Here is a 19,888-nt window from a genome sequence, read left to right on the forward strand (position 1 = left end):
CACTCTGATAATGAAATGAACTTCTGTGTCCCTTTAAGCTGTAAAAGTTAATTTAATTCGGGATATAAGGTTTTAATGAGAAACGCACATATCATGTCACCACAGCTAAGTCTTTTAAACACGGGTAAAGGGGTTTAAAACATCTTCTGTTGCTGAGAAATAGCTTCAAGTGGTGACCTATTGCATTGTCTGAAACAGAACAGGAGGAAACCATGTGCTAGTAAAGGGCATTGTGCAAAAAGTCAGGATGTCTGGTCAGTGTAGATATTCGCAGTTTTGTTTATTTTGGTCAGTGTAAAGATTACATTGTTTCCCACTTCAGTAAAATATGGGTCAAAAAGCATCCATGCGTTTGAAATGATGAGCCTAGTATATTAATAGAAAGAAGAACATTTCAAAATAACATGTGAAATAACATGACAACTAAAAATAACACATATCAAGGCTTTTTGCAGGTTTATCAAATTGTTTCCACTTTTGGCGCTTGTTGGCAGTTTTCTGAAGCCGGGCTGGTCTGAGATGAGGAAAACCCCGGATCTGAGCCCTGTCTGCATCCTGATTGGGGATGAGAATAGACAGCCTGTGAAAAAGACATGCTCGGCTCAGTTAAAAGCGGGGTTTATTTATTTAATTATATTTCTATTACACTGCCTGTTAATGCATAATGAAAATAAACTGGAGCTCATTTGCCAAAACGAACTGAATGAAAATGACATCGACTTAATGTCTCTCTAATAAGCCACCCTTGTCACTTGGTTTATTTTCACATTCAAATATTTATAATTCCCTATAAAAGGATGAGCAGATTCTCCCAGTAAAAATACATACACACATCTTGATAAATCAAATTGAGAGAATGAAATGGATCTGATACAATGCACACAATGTAGACTAATGCACTGTTTTTGGACCACTTTGTTGATAAGAGCTCGGATATAAAAAGCAAACTTTAAAAAAGAGCTCACCTGCGCAATTTGCCTTAAATAACCGGAGCTTCCTGGCGCTGTGAGAGTAAGATCATTATAATTGCTAAATTGAGCTGAGCGGGCAGATGAACTTGTTTAGCCCACGTTGCACACAATCCTGCGTGCTCTACTCAGGCGTGCATTGATCAGAAGTGCATTGCGCATCTGTATTGCGCTGCTGTATTGCGCCGCTGAGCCGGGCTGGCGCACACACAGCCCGGCTCCAGGCCCTGGGAAGCGCTGCTGTTTGCTCAGGTCTGCTCCGGCGCGCAGGAATGCGGATGCTGTCCCGCAGAAACGCACCGTTTGCACTTGGAGTGAAACGTGCGCAGAAGAGCACAGTAATGCACTGCGGTGCGTGTGGTTGCGCAGAGAGGCCGGCAGAAGAGGGAAAAAAGCAAGACATCTGCTAAGAAATCAAGTAATATCGTGTCCCTATTGCGGTCGTAAATATAATAATAACCTGTTGATTATAGAGCAGGGGTCGTCGCAGCGGGTTTCCACCTGCTCTTACAGTAGCGCTGAGCTGACCACACCACGCAATTGCATATACAGACAAACACGGGGGGGGGGTATTTGTCAACAGTGCAATAACTGCTGGAAAGGGCTGCAAATGAGAGAGAGGGAGGGAGGGAGGGAGAAGTGTGAAAGGGGGACAACAGGTGCACACCGCGCTGAGACATGGCTTAGGGCAGCATCATATAACCGCAGTCTTATAACACTCATACTGCGCACAGAAAGAGCAGCAAAGTGCGCAGCGCAGCCCGGCGAGCGGCCCCCTTAAGACCCGCACTCAGCCACGTGTTGCGCGTTATCGGCGCTACAGGTTGGCTACCTGTGTCGCCACCAGTCTCTCCCTCTCCCTCCCTCTCTCTCTCTCTCTCTCTCTCTCTCTCTCTCTCTCTCCCTCTGTCAGTCTGAGCTGGACGTGATCTGGGTGCCGGAGCCGGGCGTCTGCAAGAACAATACATACATTTGTTTGGACAGGAGAGACGGGCTCGCCTCTCTCCCCGCTCCGCCCTGTGCAGCTCGCCTCGGGGAGCAGAGTCCGTCCGAACAAGAAGACCAGCAAGGGGAGAGAGCAGGGCAGCGACCCCGGCGCGTCGGGCTCGCCCGGGCGGCTGCACGGCCATGCTGGACCCGTCCTCCAGCGAGGAGGAGGCGGGCGACGAGCTGCTGGAGGACGAGCGCCGAGACGTCCCGCCGCCCCGCGCCGGCCCGCAGCGCCGCCTGCCCGCACCGGGACCCGACGCCCGGCCGGAGCGGCGAGCGGGGGGCGGCCGACCCGCCAGCCCGAGCCCGTCGGCGCTCAGCGACAAGGACGGCGAGGAGCAGGAGAGGGCGCAGCGGGAGGAGGCGGAGAGGAGGTCCCGGCTGCAGATCTACATCTTCGTGCTCCGGTGCATCGCGTACCCCTTCAACGCCAAGCAGCCCACGGACATGGCGAGGCGGCAGCAGAAGGTGAGTGCACTGGCCTGGGCTCAACTTTGCGCAGACACCTGTTCGCCTGCACAGGCTGTGGCTGCTGGAAAGCGGCTCTGTTTAGGGATTTTAAGTTTTTGCAACGTTTTGTTTCGCAGGTGCAAAGTTGTGCATCGTGCAAATCGCGTTATTTCGTTGCAAAAGACACATGAGATCTTTGCAGAGACGTGGCATAGTATCAGTGTTCAGCTTTGGTGTTATTTATTATTTCGTTATTGTGTACATATGTTAAGACAAGCCCACACGCACACATTCACACAACACATGGTTGTGTAGTGCCCGGGAACAAGAGCAACACCGCATCATCAGGTTGTGCATGCATGGACATGCACACCCAGACCTTTGTGTGTCCAGCAGATGGGACACCTGTAGTGATGATCTGAATATTGAAACTTTGTGCAATGTTCAGCGGTGGAAAGCTGGCTCAGCCCGAGTTCAGGACGGTTTTCTGGGCAGCACCAACACCGTGAGCAGATTGAGGATGGGCACATTTTGAAATGCTACCCCCTGCATTGTGATCCTGTGTTTTGGCTGCAGTTGGTGTCTCCTGCAATGTCAAGGCTAAGCGGCAAAACATCTCCCGTCTTTATCAGGCGATAAAAATAAAACGCCAACCTGCTTCCACAAGAAGTTTAGTTTCCAAAGCAGCGTTTCTGATGGCTGTAGATGCTGAGGCTCCAGGGACGTGATGAACACCCACTTTGCGGACACCCACGGGCACACAGATCCACTTCCCCTGGAAACCAGTCCTTGATCTCCGGTTTGAATCCCACACGCATTACTGGCGATAAAAATACCAATTTACCCACAGTGGATTAGTATTGACGCAGCTCTGCATACACCATAGCCTGTCGTTTTTCTTTTCTTTACACAATCTTCATTGGTATTCATCCTTTGGCTATTTGATCACCACTTTGTGTGTGTTTGAGTGTGGGAAGGGTTAACCCCAACTTGGAAATGCTGCCAAAAACAATATTAACGGTGTCTGTTGGGAATGTGAAGGAAATGCATCCATTTCTGGTATTTCATTCTATAGAAACCCTTCATAGATGCACTAAAACCTAATAAGATGCCACTTATTACCAGATCAGTGTTTTTCCCCCTGCACTTTCCTGGCTCGGTGTGACCCCCGTCCACCCCGCGGGGCAGAAGTGCTGCTGAAGGGTCGGGTCTGTCAGTATTGACATGTAGGTCAGAGTAGTGCTGTTCAATAACCCACAATCGCACAACCGTCCCTTTAACAAATGTCATTGACAGGTCCAGTCAGGTCGGGATCTGCATTGAGAGTCCGACTATTTTAGCTTTTTTAAGTAGGCACATATAAAATAGTCCTTACATTCTGTAATTGATCCAAGTGAGTAGTTTCTGGTCCCCTAATGTTTAGCTGCACCTCACTTTAGTAAGATGCGCTTGTTTACCTGAAGGAAGTCATTGAGTTGTTGTTTTGCAGAGCATCATTCTACACAACAGCCCATTATGAAATACATATAAGCTACTCGTATTGGTAGAGCTTTAGACCTTGGAGAAAAAAAGGAAAAAAACTATTAAATATGATTTTACTTTAAGTGTCCTCCATTTTCCATCAATATTGCTCCCATTTTCCAATTCCAGAGCAGCTTTTTTAATCATTCATGTATGATGAGAGATTTAAGTCGGCCCACAGGCCATTATGTTGCACTTGTTTTAATATTTAAATGTCCCAAACTCCCTTGCATTGACAAGCATGTGCTCCACAAATGAATAAACCTGTTGTCTTTGTGGATTTTAATAGCTTTGCCATGTCACAGTCTTTTGGGTAGTTCAGGGTCTTTGCAGATGCTATACATGACTAAATAAATAGTGTGGATAGCATTTTGTGTCTACTTTAATCCCCCCGTATGGTGACATCTAAAATCACAGGAACGCTTGTTGTTTTTTGGCCTCAAAAGCACAAGCCATGAAGCTTCCATCGGAGTATTTCAGTCAAAACAAGTTGTGCGTTGTGGGTTTATTCAGGTCTGGTATGAAGCATGTTTCTGCTGACCCCTGTGCTCTGGCCACTTATGATTCATACGCCACTTCCTTGGTGTTTGGATTGTATCTGATTACACTCCAGTTTTTAAAATTAGATTATTCTTGTTTGCTGTTAAAGACTAAGTAATGTGCCCAAAAGTGAAATGAAAGTCCTTCTAGAACTTATGCGACTTCAAATCGATAGACATACCTTCAGTCATTGTTTGAGGAATAGGAAGGTTTGTATCCTGTTGCCAAGCTATTTTTTAGTTTGTCTGATTTTATCTTTACTAGGCATCATTGTAACAGAATCAACACACAGTACTGCAGTTATCGCTGTCTGTCAACACTGGGTTTCTGACTAATGGCGTTACTAGAGAAGAGACAGTTTGCGTATTGCAGCCCCATCACCAGTGGAAAACTGAGGGAAGGCTGGAGGCAATGCTCCTCATACTGCGAGCTACCTGTCAATCCCCTCTGTTTACTCGCAAGAACAAATCCTTCTGCCCAATTCTCCTAAAACAAACGCGCAGCCTGATTTGACAAGGCAGTGCCCTACAGTTACAGTCGGTTAAAACAGAACAACAAAACACCGGGGAGTAAAAAAACAAACTTGACTTTTTTTTTTTTTTTCCCATGAAGCTGTAACACCAAGAACTCTGTGTTTATGTACAGGAGTGTTGCCGTGATTGCTGCACGCTGTGAATCAAACGCATCTCTGCTTCGCTAATCTGTGCCGTCCCTGTGTTGTGCGTCGCACTGCCTGACTGATCATATTGTCTGTTATATAGAGAGTTATTTCCCCCCCTTAATTCTCTGCATGTAGAAGTGCAGTGGATATCTGACCTGAAGGTGTATTTGCCTGTGGTGTTGCACCAGCATTTCACTTTCATTTGCTCTGACATATACTTACTGAACACTTAAGTGGTTTGTGAATTACAATGGGATTACTGATTAAGAGGAGCCGCAGAATCTCCCACAGGCTGGGTTTGAGGTAGGAGCAGTGAAAGAGAGGCTAAGCAGTTTAACCTCCTGTAATATTTCTGAGGGAAGAGGCTGAGATATCTGTACTATTTTTATGGTTGTATTTATTTATTTGTCTCCTAAACAATTTAATTGACCTTTTATTGAACTCCAAAATCACGCCGATCGTAACGTCTGTCGTGCAAGGAAGACCCGGCTGTGGGCAGAAACTTGGAGAGACAGTCTAGTCCAGTACAGCAGTCTCGAGCCCTGGTCCGGCAGGGATAGTATAGTGCCCTCTGTTGGTCCCCTGGCATGGGGTATATTTTTATTCAGAGCTGTTACAAATTATGGCAGTGCTCACCTGGACGATCGTGGACAGCGCTGCAGGCATATGTATATGAGTGATGCATTGCAGTCGGAGAAGAGGTGGTTTCCAAGAACTGTTGACCTCTCAAACCACGAGGAGAGTAAAGAAGGGAGTCTTCCTGCCAGAGCACGGAGGAACCCACTCACTACTTTTCCAGTTTCTTTTATATTCAATTTAAGAATTGTTTTCATTTCCAGTGACTAATATTGAGCAAAAGGGCTTCTGAGAGCCGGGGCTGTGGAGCCTCTCCGTGTATATTGGTTTGTTGTTAATCAGGGCTGCAGTTTATTTAATTTAAATATGAATCGAAATGTATACTCTTAATGTACGAGAGTCACATTGAATTAGCCTTTAGATTGCAAACTACTCATAGTTTACTCACGGTGTCCTCTGAATTTGTAGAAAATTGAGAATACATTGTCGTCTTAATCCCAATATCATGTTGGCAACTTCACAGAAGTCAGTGGAGTGGCAGTCAAAGGTTTTACCTCCTCTCAGTCAACTGTAATAATACTTGTAACAACTGTAACAATATTTAATAATCTGTATTGATGCCGAAATACAATTGTTTCAAATTGAAGGTTGTGAATGTTTTTGACTACAACTGTCTGTACATCAAAGAATAAACAAGAAACTTTCTATGTCCTTAACTCGCCCCTTGTATGTGAATTCCTGCCAGTAAAGCGAATGTGCCTCATCTGTAAAATGCAATAGTTAATTATTTTCTCTCCGAAATCCGGATGCTTATTTATGTCTGTGGATTTTGGATGCTTAAGCCACACGTTTGCCGCACTGGGCTGACAGAGCAGATAATATCTCCCTCCCTTGCCAGTCCCGTTCCATTGTTATTAGTTCCAGTAAACAGTTCTCTGTTATAATTATCCCCAGTGGGGCGAGCGATGGGGAAATCATCAACGCACACAATTCAAATGTTTGTCAGACGGAGAGGTAGATCTGAGTGAAGCGCGACTCTCTGGGCCGCTGCTAGCAGGCGAGTCTGGCCGTGTCGGGCAGAAACGCACTTCTGATAGTTCATCACATCTAATTAGTTTGGCACAATGGAGAGAACAAACAAATAAATAAATCATAACTCCCCTCTTTGCCTGAGCTGCCGATCTACAGTCATTGGTGTCTGTTAGATAATTGCCCTTCACTGACAATGTTTATCCGAATGAGATGCTATTGTTTGGAGGAGAAAATGATGGGAAACTTTTGGTTAAAACCCATAAACACATCATCAATAAACACAAACTAGTGCCCTTGTTTTGAATCACAGAGGGCTACAAAATGAGGAAGTTTAGTTTCCTTCCTCCGTTCCAGATCGTGTTAATTGAATGCCCCCCCCCCCCTGCAGTGTTTTAATCCATTTTGCCATTTAATTTATTGGAAACTGCGCCTAACCTTTTTTTTTTTCCAAAAGCCAAAGACTCCCAAATTACATTATAGTTTATTTCAGGATTACTCCATTACTCCATTAATCCATTAAACTGATTACAGGGTAATATCAATGTCAGAAGAGGAAAAAATATGTTAAACGGAGTGAGTGGAGGAAATAAAAATTCAGAGAGAGTAGGTTGAGCTCTGAGGGAACAGGCAGAACTGTGAGACCTGCTAGCCTGACAGCTTACAAAGACATCTTAACACATGTTGAACAGGTGCTTGCAGAGAATTCCAATTAATAAAGAATCTAATTCACCAAATTATATATTATTATTAGAGACATTGGAACATATCAAAAGCTTATGGAAGGGGAGGATGGAGAGAGAGCTTTGTCTTGTGCATCATTTTTAGGAGCACAAATCTCTCTCTCTCTCATACACTCCTCCTCCTCCATTCGAGGTTCAATTACTGATATACGCCACCATAACCGCCACCCTGGGTTTCTTTGAAAGGGGGCAGCTGTTGAGTCGGAGAGTGGAGGTCACAGCCCCACCGGAAGGATGCTTTCCACACCGACTCCCGCAGGACCCTTTTTGGCTAATGTTGCCCTGTTGAGCGGTGACTTTCGAAAAGCAATGAGCACTGAGCTTCACTGCAGACACACTCCTCAGAGGCAGGAACGGCTCTCCTGCGGCTGGCGGTCTTATGGCTGGCTCCTCCGACCGGGCAGAGTGTAGCCCCTTAGTGGGTTAGTGGTTTGATCGGGCAGTACAGTGTCTCTGTGTCTCCTGGCAGCCACGTGTCCTCATTATTATGTACAAACAAACAAGTGGATTTATCACTTCATTCGTTTATTTTGGTCGGAGGGCGGCACATTTGGTTTTGCCCACTTCCTGGCTCGTTTTTGGACCTTGTTGTGCTTTTGTAGCCTCGCATCTCCTTCCACACTTCTGTTGCATTTTGGTTTGTTGCCAGAAACCATAAGATCAAGGTGTAATTGTACATTTTTGGCAGGTTATTGGTTTTCTTCCAGGAGAGAGATCTACTGCTATGTGACATGCGACCATATTTACACAGTTTAGGAAACACAAATTCAGACTCTCTCTGCAGTGAAAGGAACACTAACTAACTTTCACCAGTTTTTCTGTCCCGTTCACCGATTCTCCCAGCAGCTCCTTGATTGAGTCGCAAGTTACAGCAATTACAGGAATTTGAATATCTGGGAAGAGCAGATAAATGTTCAATATTCAGGCCAAAGGCTTTGTGTGTGTGTTTAATTGTCTTAAGACTTTAATTTGAAAAGTTGGCATTTTTTCTTCTTTCCTTGGGTCGAAAGTGGTGAACGTTCAGATCCTTTCCGCAGTATCGGTCTCAGTAGACTTGGAGAATTTGGCTTTAGGATTCAATTTAAGCAGGGGATTACCCTCTGTTTACCATACAGGCATGTCCCTCTAGGGTGATGTGTGTGGAAGTGATATGATGCCCTGGGAGGCTGCCTGGCAGAGCTGGTGTTTAAGCTACAAGTGTATAGATTTGATTTGATTTTAGACTTCGGCAGTGTTTGAATCCCCATCGCGTGGGCAGGAACGGTGCTAATGCGGTTTTGGAAGGCGATCAAGCAAAGTCCGATATCGTGCCCTCTGAACAGTCCTCGACAGCTGGGATTATTGATCTTGAGACAAATGAAAGTCTGAAAGGAGTGGGTGAGGGGTTGACACTGCAGGTATTTATGTTTTTGGTTTTATTGTTTCTTTTTTCTTCATCTTGCAATTGGAGTGGATGTTATTAATGGGATCTGGCGCCGTTGTTCACTGCAGTGTCGGGCGACGTTTGATCTGGACATCTCAGAGATTGCAATACAGATTTGTGAGTTTGCAGCAATTTTAACAGATGTCCATGGTGTCGTTTGTTCTGGTGCACGACAGCGCCATAGAAGTCCAGTGAAATGGAAGGGATACATTGTGGACATACACTTCTTTAGCACAGTTAAGTTCGGAGGAAACAAGCTGAACTTTAGGAGCATATTTTCTTGCTAGAAATAAAACCCAGAGTATGACGGCCTTCCTCTGCCCCTGTGGATGAGTTACCAAGGGATGTGCCACTGCTGACTGACAGCTGAAGGAATTGAATGCCAGTTTTTGATCATTAAAAAATGATATGAAAATTGCTGGGTTAGGCTTCGGTTCACTGCAGTCCTGCTCTAGATGACTTACTGAGAATGGATGGGTGGATACATTAAAAAAGTCATTAAATGTATTGTATATCTATTTTATTCGGAACTACTTTTAAATGCACTTGGACATCGTCACATGAAGCTTAACTCATCTGCCTCTTTCACCTCGTTGCATTTTTCGATCTGTCCTTCCCAACACGGTTGAGCGAAAAGCAGAATGTCATCGTGTTGTATTATTTATTATAGTGCTAGTACTGTATCTGAAGAGATGCGGTGGTTTGAAAGACGTTTGCGGTATCTTCTGGGGGGTGTGAAAGTGAGAAACGGCGCTGAAGACACTTTCCCTCTGCGTGATGGATTGCTTACACGGCCTGGCTGTGGCCCAGGTTAATTTTGTTGTCAGTTGGGGGAGGATTATTTAAGATAAGTACTTAATAGCGGGCTTCCCCTGAAAGAAATCATCTGCAGTTTAAAGCCCCTCGTTGTCAGGGAATATGCTCCAGGTGTCCTTTGACAGAAAGCCTAATGCCCCTCGTGGAGTTTTATGCTTTGTTTTAAAGAGATCCTGGATAATGGAGGAGAAAATAGATGCGGTATGTAATATTGCTTTAGATATTAGGTTGTGGAGGAGATTAGCAGTGCTTCCTCCTCTTAATGTTCAATTTGACCACAATTCCTTGGTGTTTATGTTCTTGACAGGTTTCCATTTTATACCTATGCATACACATAGTGAGGCAAATTATTTTTTAAAGCTTCTTTTTACAAAGAAGTCATGCAAATAAACGCTACAGACAAGGCATTTTACACAGTTAATGATGGGAAACTGTTGGCAAAAAAATCAAATGAAAGCTTAGTGCCCCCAGTCCTATACCTTGGTTGTAAGATGGAGAACATTATTGTAACAATGGTTGTTTTTTAACAAATATTTTTATATTATGACCACTTTTAAGGTCTTATCTAAAGTGTCAAGGTTTTGTACACAACAGATATTGAATACTGGACACTTAGAACAACAACTCCCACTGTCTTACTCACTAAATTACTGCCAAAACCTTTTTCTACTACTTATAAATGAACATGGGATCGGGTACAGGTTTGTTTTGCGATTTGCCAGTTGGTTCCAGTCTTGATTTGGGTCTGTCTAATTAATCTTCTGATTTAAACCCTTGGTAATCCTCTCGTCGCCAGCATTGCAGCATTGCAGTAGAGGAGTCTTCCTTTCTCGCTCCTCGCTTTTGCCAGTTTATTTTTTTTTGAATATTGTCTACACTGACAGAGCAGCAATTTTCTTTGATCTCTACCCTTATACGGTCTCTCAAGCTGTCTGCAAACCTTGATCTTATGTACCCAACATCATTGTCCGTCAAGGCTAACCGCTCACTTGTGGAATGCCATGTTTGTTCAGAGTGAAGGGTTCAATCAAGTCGTCGAATGGGATTTAACCGGCGACAACGTGTGTGTGTGTGTGTGTGTGTGTGTGTGTGTGTGTGTGTGTGTGTGTGTGTGTGTGTGTGTGTGTGTGTGTGTGTGTGTGTGTGTGTGTGTGTGTGTGTGTGTGTGTGTGTGTGTGTGTGTGTGGGTGGGTGGGTGGGTGGGAGTGTGTTTGTACAATTCGAGATCGCTAATATAAAACACATTCAACTAACCTTACTTGTATTCAGTTCCTCTCTTTAATTTTCTTATAGTTGTGGTGCATTGTTGATTGGCTTATAGAACGGGTTACTTTATTGCTTTCATTACGTAAATCCAGGACTGTTACATGTTGGAATGTTTTAATTGCCACACAGTACTGTTACACACTCTGTAGTGTCTTCCACCACAACCACACTTTTTATGAAGCTATCTGAGGCTTTTGTCCAAAGGCGTAAATGCGACTAACCCACCCTAATCCATCCTGGGATTTGACCAGCTGTGGCATTCGAGTCAGCTTAGAGAGACATCAACACGGCAATCTTTAAAAGGGCTTTTGACAGGAACTGTGTCTCAGAAGGCAATTAGCAACACCGAGGTAATGTTGGATCAGGGATACTCCCCATAATTACACCGCCTCACAACTCCATCCTGCTCGCAGCCGCGGCACCGACAGGGACCTGCAAATCAAATCTAGAACTGTCGTTCTTCGGTCGAAAACTGTTTTTTCATGGCGCTTCTGATAAAAACTTTCTTGTAAATAGAAAAAGTAATTGATTTAGGCATCATTAAAACATATTAGGATTCTTAATCTTAACTATAGGAAGAAATCATTATTGCACAAAACCAGAATAATACTGGACAGAAGTGAGCATTTAAGTTAAACGCCACTACTGGGGTACTACAACTCCTGGAATATAGCTGGATAAATAAGTTAAAGCTGTGGGAATATACAGGAAGTTGTCTGTGATAGTGTATAATGCACAAATTAATCTTTCCTTTAAAATTAAGGAGCTGGGGAAATGTGTTCTACCAGTAACTGTTTCATAATCCTTGACACCCTGACAAAATGAAAGTGCAGAATTTTCTTTTCTATGTGCGTTCAGGCCTCCATAGACCACGATGTGGCCATTTCACCGGAACACATTATCTGACTCCCTTTCTCCCGTAGATTTCATATCATGATTTGAAAAACGCCTCAATCCGAGTACTCCAGCCAGCCGGCAAAATTGAAGACTGATATTTCATTTCTTCCATTTGAGGCACACTCCATAAAGAGTGGCCCATGCTAGGAAAATGTATACCAAGAGCTGCAACAGAAGTAGGCCTACTTATTTGTTGTTTTTCTGTTTTCTGCATATGCCAAACAAGTATGACTTATTGCCCCCTGATCTTTCCGATGCAGCTGAGGATTTCATAAAAAACAACACAGTCGGCTAGCTGTCTAACAAAATAATTCTTCAGGATAGGGAAAATCTTGATTTGACCAGCTTGCATTTCTGATTCGAAGTTTAACAATGGGAGGAAATCCAGGGAATTTCCTCTCATCCAGGGAAATGCGCATCGCCAATAGTTCTCAATTCATGATTTCCTTTTAACTGTAACATTAACTCACACAGCGACAGAGAAATGTGCCATTACAGGGGATTGGGTTTGTGTGTTGTGCGATTCCAGTTCTGTTGTACCGCCTATCGGAGTGATCTAATATCTTTAATGAAGACGTACGATGGACAATGGTTGGCTTTAGAAGAACTGATGGTATTCTGTGTGCCCACCTGATGTTAAGTTCATTTCTGATTTGTTTAATGCGTGCTGTAATTGTGGTTGATCAGATGACAGCTGAATGCACGCTGAATCAAATTTATGTGGCACTGAAGTAAGTAAGTAACTGAATATTTAATTATGAATCAGTCGGCTGTGGCTGAATCATAATGTTGCAGCTATTATTATACTGGGGATTTCGAAGGTGGTTTTATTTTTGTTTAAATGTGGTTTATTTAATTCCACATGTGATGTTCTGTCATATTAATCCCCTCAACTTTGTGTGATGATTGTCACTCTGGACTCATTTCGATGTCGTGGTTCATGTTTAACATGACAGTTTAGTTTGGTGCATTTACATTGTGTTTCTAAGCCCAGTCGGTTTTCAGCAATCTCTGAAAATATCTTCATGAATAGGATTTAATGAACACAATTTATTACACAAAATGAATCACCAAATTATATTCAAATAAGTTGTATAAACACTTTTGACTACAGTGGTAAGATTAAAAAAATATTTCAACCTGTCATTTGGATTAGTATGTTATTCTGCCTCTCTAATCTTTGTTGAAGATGTATATTTGGTAGTATAAACTCTGTCCACTGATCCATGTTGCGATAAGACTACAATTTACCTGTATCCTGCTGTATATTGCATTTCCCCTTACGGCCCTCTATAAACATGCTGATGTAATAAAGCTCCTTAAATACACAGTATAGGCCTAATGAAAAAGCACATGGTGTAATTGTTATAACACACTTACTGATTAAGTACAAACTCCGGCATTTAAAGATTTTATTTATTTTCAGGAATTGCAAACATGCGCCTTTCTTAAGAACATAAAGTATCCTATGGTGAGGAGGCCATTCACCCCATCGTGCTCGTTTGGTGTCAGGTTCAGTTCCTCAGTCTCTCAGTAGGACATTCCCTTCAGACCTGGAATAAGTCTGGTTGCTCTCCTCTGAACTGCCTCTAGAGCAGCGATATCTTTCTTGAATGCACTCTAACTAGTGCATTGTACAGGTTTAACATGTACAAGTCTTCAGTGTTATATTAATTAATTTATGTGCATCTGAATTATGCTAATTTGTGTATGTTTCTTAAATGTATTGTACGTGCTTGTCCCCCAATCCCAGCACGCACTGCTTCTCCACTCCACGTTTACTTTCACATATGGCGTTTGAGAAACTGCCTTCCTGTTTTGACTCACGATGTGAAAATACATACGTATCGTGTTGTGTTAGTGGGTGGTGAGCATGTTTGATAAGAGGGTGGATGATATGCTGTCAGCTAATTCCCACATGCCATTAGAGAAACTAAAACACACACAGGCCGTGTGCTTTCCTCACAGCTTAGGCAGAGTGGACTTTGACACTTGAGTCTGGAAAATCCCAAAGTTAAAACCACTTAATCTCGGCTGTACCAGAGATGAACGAAGAATGAAGGAGGCATTTGTTTCAATGGAGGGAGACAGTTTAATGCTTGTGTGTATGTTCTGTAGGCAGAAGATAAATAGTTCAAATTAAGGATGGGAGCGAACTTCCATTATTCCATTTGCATAATGTGAACAAGTATTTAAATTCTTTGTGGTCATTACAGTGTTTTGCATTCATTAGCGTTTCCTTCGAGGCTGGCAATCAGCCAAGTCCTTATACAAATTATAGTTCAGGAGGGGGAAAGAACAAATGCGTTGAAATCCCTTCTCAGTCGCGGGAGGACTTGGAGAGGCTTTGAAATCGTACACACAGAAGTAGAGCACGGAACCGCAGTTTGTTTTTAAATGACGGTGCATTCTTTTCAATTATAAAAAATAGAAACGCTGAAGGGCACTTATTGTTTGTTGTGCTGCAGGGCATTTATGGAGGCGTTCAATAAAACATAGTTGCACGTCTCATGGACAAACTAAACAAAGATGTAGAGAATAACCAATAAACACACACAGGCTTTGATTGTGACATCTTGTACTGCACCGCTGGACATTTCTGGCCTCAGAGACCATTCGGGATCATCCTAACGGTGACACTTGTCCCAGCTTGGGCCTACAGTGCACTTTGCGACCACACGCCTGTATCACAGGTCAGAGGTCACGTTCTAGGTGCGATAGAGCTGTCAGAATGATTATTTGCGTAGCTGATTGCTGACTGGTCAAGAACGTCTGCCTGAAGGAAAACTCTTGAATCTGTCCTAATCGCCTCTAATGGAGAAACCATGTTGTAATTGATCTTCTAATTGTAGTAACTATGTAACTTATAACTGCTTCTAATTCCTGAAATATGGTCATTGATCATTGGTCAATTCATTTTGGAGATGGGGGTCAGCAACAGCTTGTCTGAAAATGTCAGAGAGCTCAGTGCAGATGTGGAGACAGATGTGTCTGGCTTTGTTAAATGCACAGTATGACAATAAGGGCTTCACAAATCAACACTTGGACCCACCTGCAGATTGCAATTTTCAAACTTGTACCATATCATGTTTTAATTTATGTATAGTACATTTATGTATAGTCAAAGTTTTGATTTGGTCTAACCCTCAGTAAAAGCAACAGTGTGGGTTAATGGTTAGGCCCCGTGAGGGTCGTGGGTTGGCATTCTGGGTGGCACCCGGCTTTTGCACCTCTTTGTCAGAGTGTCAGCGAAATGAAAGCATAATGATATTCTTAAAAACCCTTTTGAAACCTTAGGACATATTTTATAGAGAGTGGCAGTTGGAGAAAAGCAGAACACATGTTGTGACACCGTGCTTAAAAACATCAAGACGAGTAAACCGAGCCCCTAGCCTCCATTTAATTTGCCGCCTGCCGATGTCGAGCGCCAGAACTCTTGAGTTTACAATAAAGGTGCTATAAAACATCACTTCTCTTGTTCAAGACAGGTCTGTGCTTTTTCCTTTCGTCCACTCCAAGTCCGCCCTGATGGCTGTCGCCCGCCCGGTCCCTCAGCAACTCGTACACCAACACTTTCGAATACTCAAGGTGAAGAGGAAACCTCACTCACCACCGAGGAAACTCTATCCGAGGCCGGAGCGCTCGCCGCTGACACTTGCCATGTGGTAGATGACGTTGCCATGGCAGAACCGTCAGCCCGCCCGGCAGTGCAGCCGTCACCTCCTTGAACCAATGTGTCAGAAATCAATAAAGAGACTGTGCGCGATCACACGAGTCAATTCTCATCTTCCCCTCGAACACCTTTTGACAGCATTAGCCTTTGTTTTCCCCTTTCTCTGCTTGTTGTTGTTTTTGTGTGTGTTCATTTCTCTAACATATACACAAGCACCCATACAAGTACACATTCTCTCGACGGGCCAACTTTTGATGTGTGACATCACACACCCACTCGTACACCTGCCGGGTCCAGGACCGCGTCGCCGTATGCTCCCGATTCCTCCCACTGCACACTTCGTGCTTCACATGTCGGCTTTGTTTTGCACACACTGGCTTTAGTGTGGTTTTCTCCCTGGCGCTGAGCGCGAGGTGACTGTTTGCAAATGGATTTACATTCAGCCCAGCTGGCCTCTTAGTATCAGTCTGAGGAACATGTCTGGGAATAGTCGAGAGTATTTCTGCTCGCCTGTGGCCTACCGGTGAACGCCTGAGCCCACGGAGAAATGACTTTAATGTGATGTCCTGTGGTTCCCATCTCTCGGCATCTCAGTTGTGTGCCTCCCTGGATATCTCCCATCGCTGTACATGTTTTATATCAGGAAACACTGTAACAGTCATGGGAGAGACGAACATAGGAATGTTTCTCACCTTTTGCAATTACATTTGTTGTTGATCGTATGAAAAATAAATATATAATTTTGTACTCGGGCCTCACTTATATCTCGACGCTTTCAGTTCGCCTCCTTAACCATCTGGGTAACGCCTAACATTTCTAAACTACAAACCTGCTGTTTTGTGGCAGTTTTTGTCATCTTGCTGCTTCTGCTCAATATAAACTACCATCTGGTAATGTAGTTAGTGATAATTACTGGGTGAAGCCTCTTCAGATGCTGTTGATGTTAAGACTCTGCAAGCTTGAGGCCTGAGTTGATAACACTACAAATTATTACAATAAAATTGCCTTTTTCCTTGTTGTTATGTGTGCCTGTGCGTTTATCTGTGTGTGTATGTGTAGTAATGGAAACAGTTGCAGCTGAGTGCATCATCTTGGTATTTATTTCACATTATCATGATCGGTGCTGCTTTCATCTCCCGGCTTCAAAGGAGAGAGGCTGTAATTTACGGGGTCGTTACTGAGTGTCAATGGCAATGCACCGCTTTCCGCTCTCCGCTCTCCGCCAGCGACGCACTAACCAGTAAACACACACGACCGCAGGAGCTGCTGAAGGCAATAAGGCCGCAAATGTCTTTTTGTTTCTGTCATCTGACAGCACTCTAATGTTAATCTTTTTTGTAAGTGTACAGCTGTTAAGTGTAGTTTTGTGTTCATGGTACCGCAGGAGGTTGGAACCAATGCCATGGCCAGGCTACCTCCAGGTGTGGGTCCATGCTGGTTCAGAGAGCTCTGTTGTTAATCCCACACAGACACTCGCTCCTTTACTGGGAAGTTTGGTCTAAACTTTCTGGTCCAATCTGTAGTGCAGGATGAGGGAATCCCAAGGGTAGAGGCTGTTGTGCCAGTATCCCCGAGGAATCAATTTCCTCACTCGCTCATGCATAACTTTACAGATGGTGCGATGCTAGGGAACTGCTTCAGTAAATAACTTTAGCTGTGGAAGCCTGGAGTATTAGGTAAGGCTAATTGCAACAAATAACTGTTTCTCTCAATTACATGCTAAGTATTTGAATGTATCCAGGATTTAAAAAACAAACCTTTTTATCAATGCTGCGGACTAAGTTTTGTTTCTTTAGTTTCCTCTGGTTAAGTAGAAAATCAAACTCCTTCACATTCATTATGTTACCAGTAACCAAATGAGACAAATTGACAAACTGCCCTCCTCTCAGTTGTTAATTTGTTTGTTCTTGTGGATTTAGTAATGCATGGTGTGCTTTTAACAAGAGAACTGATGCAATCTCCACACACACACCCCAAACAAAAACACATGTATTGGTAGAAAAAGTCCTGCTCATCTCATCTCAGCTTTATTCCCAGTAATAATCATGCTGGAGTGTCATCCCCCTTTTTCCCCCACTCCCTCCTCAGATAATGGACTCAAAATCCATTTAATTTGAAGTCAAATATGCATTTCGGTTTGAAGATGCTCACAATAACACTTGGGCTTCAGCCACTTGTTTCAAATCGGCAGGTGTTGCTCATGTTTCGGATTTAACGCTTGTGATCGCGGCATCAATCGAATCGCTTATAGGAACCTGAATACATAAGCAGCCTTGTTTGCAAGAAAGTCTGTTCTGTTCTCTCAGAGTTCTATTAAGATCGCATACGGCATAAAGCGCTAGAAATAACCAACAATGCAAAATTAAACTGATTGATACATAATGGAATATATATTGTTGTTAATGTAAAATTTTGTTTCTACCTCTGTAATGCAGTTTAGGTATTGCAGTTTTAGTGTTTGATCAAAATATTCTTAACTCACTGTTATTTGTGTGTGTGTGTGTGTATAAATATATATAGGCTATATCATCATCAGCAGCCTATATTGATCCCCTGCTGGATGGAGAGGTTTCCACTTGCTTCGATCTGCAGCTTTTCTTTTCCATGTCTCCTCTGCAAAGTTTATTATATCATCTTCCCAGCTTTCATATGGTCTTCTAGGTCTTTTGTCATCTCTTGGGATCCATTCGATTGCTTCCTTTGTCTCTATAAATATATATGATATAGCAGGAAGTGGGGTTGATAAAAGGTTACTTGCTAATAATCTTTCATTAAGAACATTTCATGATATTGAGATCTGATGCGTATTTTGGATAAAACTATACACTAAAGGAATGAACTTGAATTAATTGTCTTTGACCTCCTAAATGTGATTTGAAGTATTTAGCAGTACTTTACTGTGAGATCCGTCTCAAATATGTAGTATATTTGTTCAGTTATTTATTTTAGCCCTTGGAGTATCGCATTGATTTCACAGTGTGTGATTAGTGCTCAGAATAGAACCCATATCCAAAAAAAACGGCCCACATAAAAAGATTAAAATGAAAAGCATGCTGGGGTTATTTGAGTACAACATGCTGCCTTCTTGATTAAAAATAACACTTCCCAATAATATATACCTGAGGCCAGAGATAGATTTCCGTAAGAATGGCTCCTTGATAGTTTCCGCTTTAACAACTTTGAAATAAAGGGCATTTAAATCTCTGCAATGTTCATTCTGCAGTGTGGAGCAATGCCTCTATTAAAAAGCAAAAACACTTGCATTACAGTATCATTTCTCAAAATAATAGCTGCATTAAGCTGTAATTTGGTGTACTCAGAAAAGTGTAAAATGACAAGCCTCCTCAATCTAGATTACTAAACCATGTTCACATATGTTTATATGCTCCGGATACTTGCCCAAGGGTTTAAATCTTTGAAGCTACAGACTGCAGAAAAAGACTCCTCTAGCAAGCGCCAATCTCTTCTCATTAGCGCCGGTTACATATTTATTTCGGAAAGCCTTTGACGGCGTTTCCTTCCTGATTGTCACTTACTAATAATCGGTGGATTGGGTTTGGGATTGCTGTGTGCTTCGAACAAAACCACTTGATGGAGTGGAGGCATCCCGTTTCAGAGGTCGTTCATTTAGCGTTTTGTCCAAGCTGCTACTGACTTGAGCAGTCTCTGCACGAGAGACACAGAGGTTAATACCATAAAAAAGATTAGCCCCAATTCAAGGAGTGCTATATTTGAGTGCTTTGCTGCGTGCTTCCTTCCCCCCCCCCCCCCCCGTCTCTATCTCTTCCTTATATCATCCGTTCAAAAAATAAATCAACATTTATCAACGTCAAAATTAAAGTATGAGTTCTAGTTTTCCACACACACAAGGAAAAATACTAATTGAATTGTCCCTTACAAATGAAGGACAGAATCGACTGTGCTTTTTGTAGCAGCCTCAAAGTGGTCAGAAACAACCCGCCGGAGAGCAAAACCACAACGGCACTATAATAGTGGTTTAAAGTGTTTCTTTAAACCATGAGAGAGATTGGTTGGTTTCCTAATCTGCTCGACGTGCACACTCTGGGTGTATTGATTTATTGTTACCAAGGCATTGCTGTTTTCAAACAAGTGCTTCACTGAGGCCGTGCTGAGGAGCTTTGAGTGGAGGCTGTCATGTGACCAGGCTGCTGGGTACCATTCTCTCTGAAACAGAGCACAGCAAGTCTTTGCCTTGACACTAAATAGCCTAATGTGAATAATAACATTTAGTTGAGCAGCTTTCCCCTTAACTAGACATTCAATGTACTTGTGTGCTGCACCCTTAAACTCAACTCAGTGTAAGTGGAAATGTAA

The 19,888-nt window shown here is 43.0% G+C and overlaps 1 protein-coding gene and 1 long non-coding RNA gene across 8 annotated transcripts in view; one reads left to right on the forward strand and one right to left on the reverse strand.

The window, feature by feature from the left end:
- Nucleotides 1-263: 263 nt before the first annotated feature.
- LOC136771447 (uncharacterized) lies at nt 264-1,524 on the reverse strand. Its single transcript, XR_010822318.1, has 2 exons — nt 966-1,524; nt 264-580 (listed from the first exon to the last, which is right to left on the reverse strand). It is a non-coding gene; the product is annotated as an uncharacterized LOC136771447 (long non-coding RNA).
- A 289-nt stretch (nt 1,525-1,813) lies between these two features.
- cadps2 (Ca++-dependent secretion activator 2) overlaps nt 1,814-19,888 on the forward strand; it is a 143,435-nt gene continuing 125,360 nt past the window's right edge. For all 7 annotated transcript variants that reach the window (XM_066723759.1, XM_066723763.1, XM_066723760.1 and 4 more), the window contains exon 1: nt 1,814-2,426. In XM_066723759.1, the coding sequence (XP_066579856.1) occupies nt 2,097-2,426 (330 nt within the window). In that variant the 5' untranslated portion in view covers nt 1,814-2,096. The remainder of the gene's footprint in view (nt 2,427-19,888) is intronic.

The sequence above is a fragment of the Amia ocellicauda genome, chromosome 15 (assembly GCF_036373705.1).
Source record: "Amia ocellicauda isolate fAmiCal2 chromosome 15, fAmiCal2.hap1, whole genome shotgun sequence".
NCBI lineage: Eukaryota > Metazoa > Chordata > Actinopteri > Amiiformes > Amiidae > Amia > Amia ocellicauda.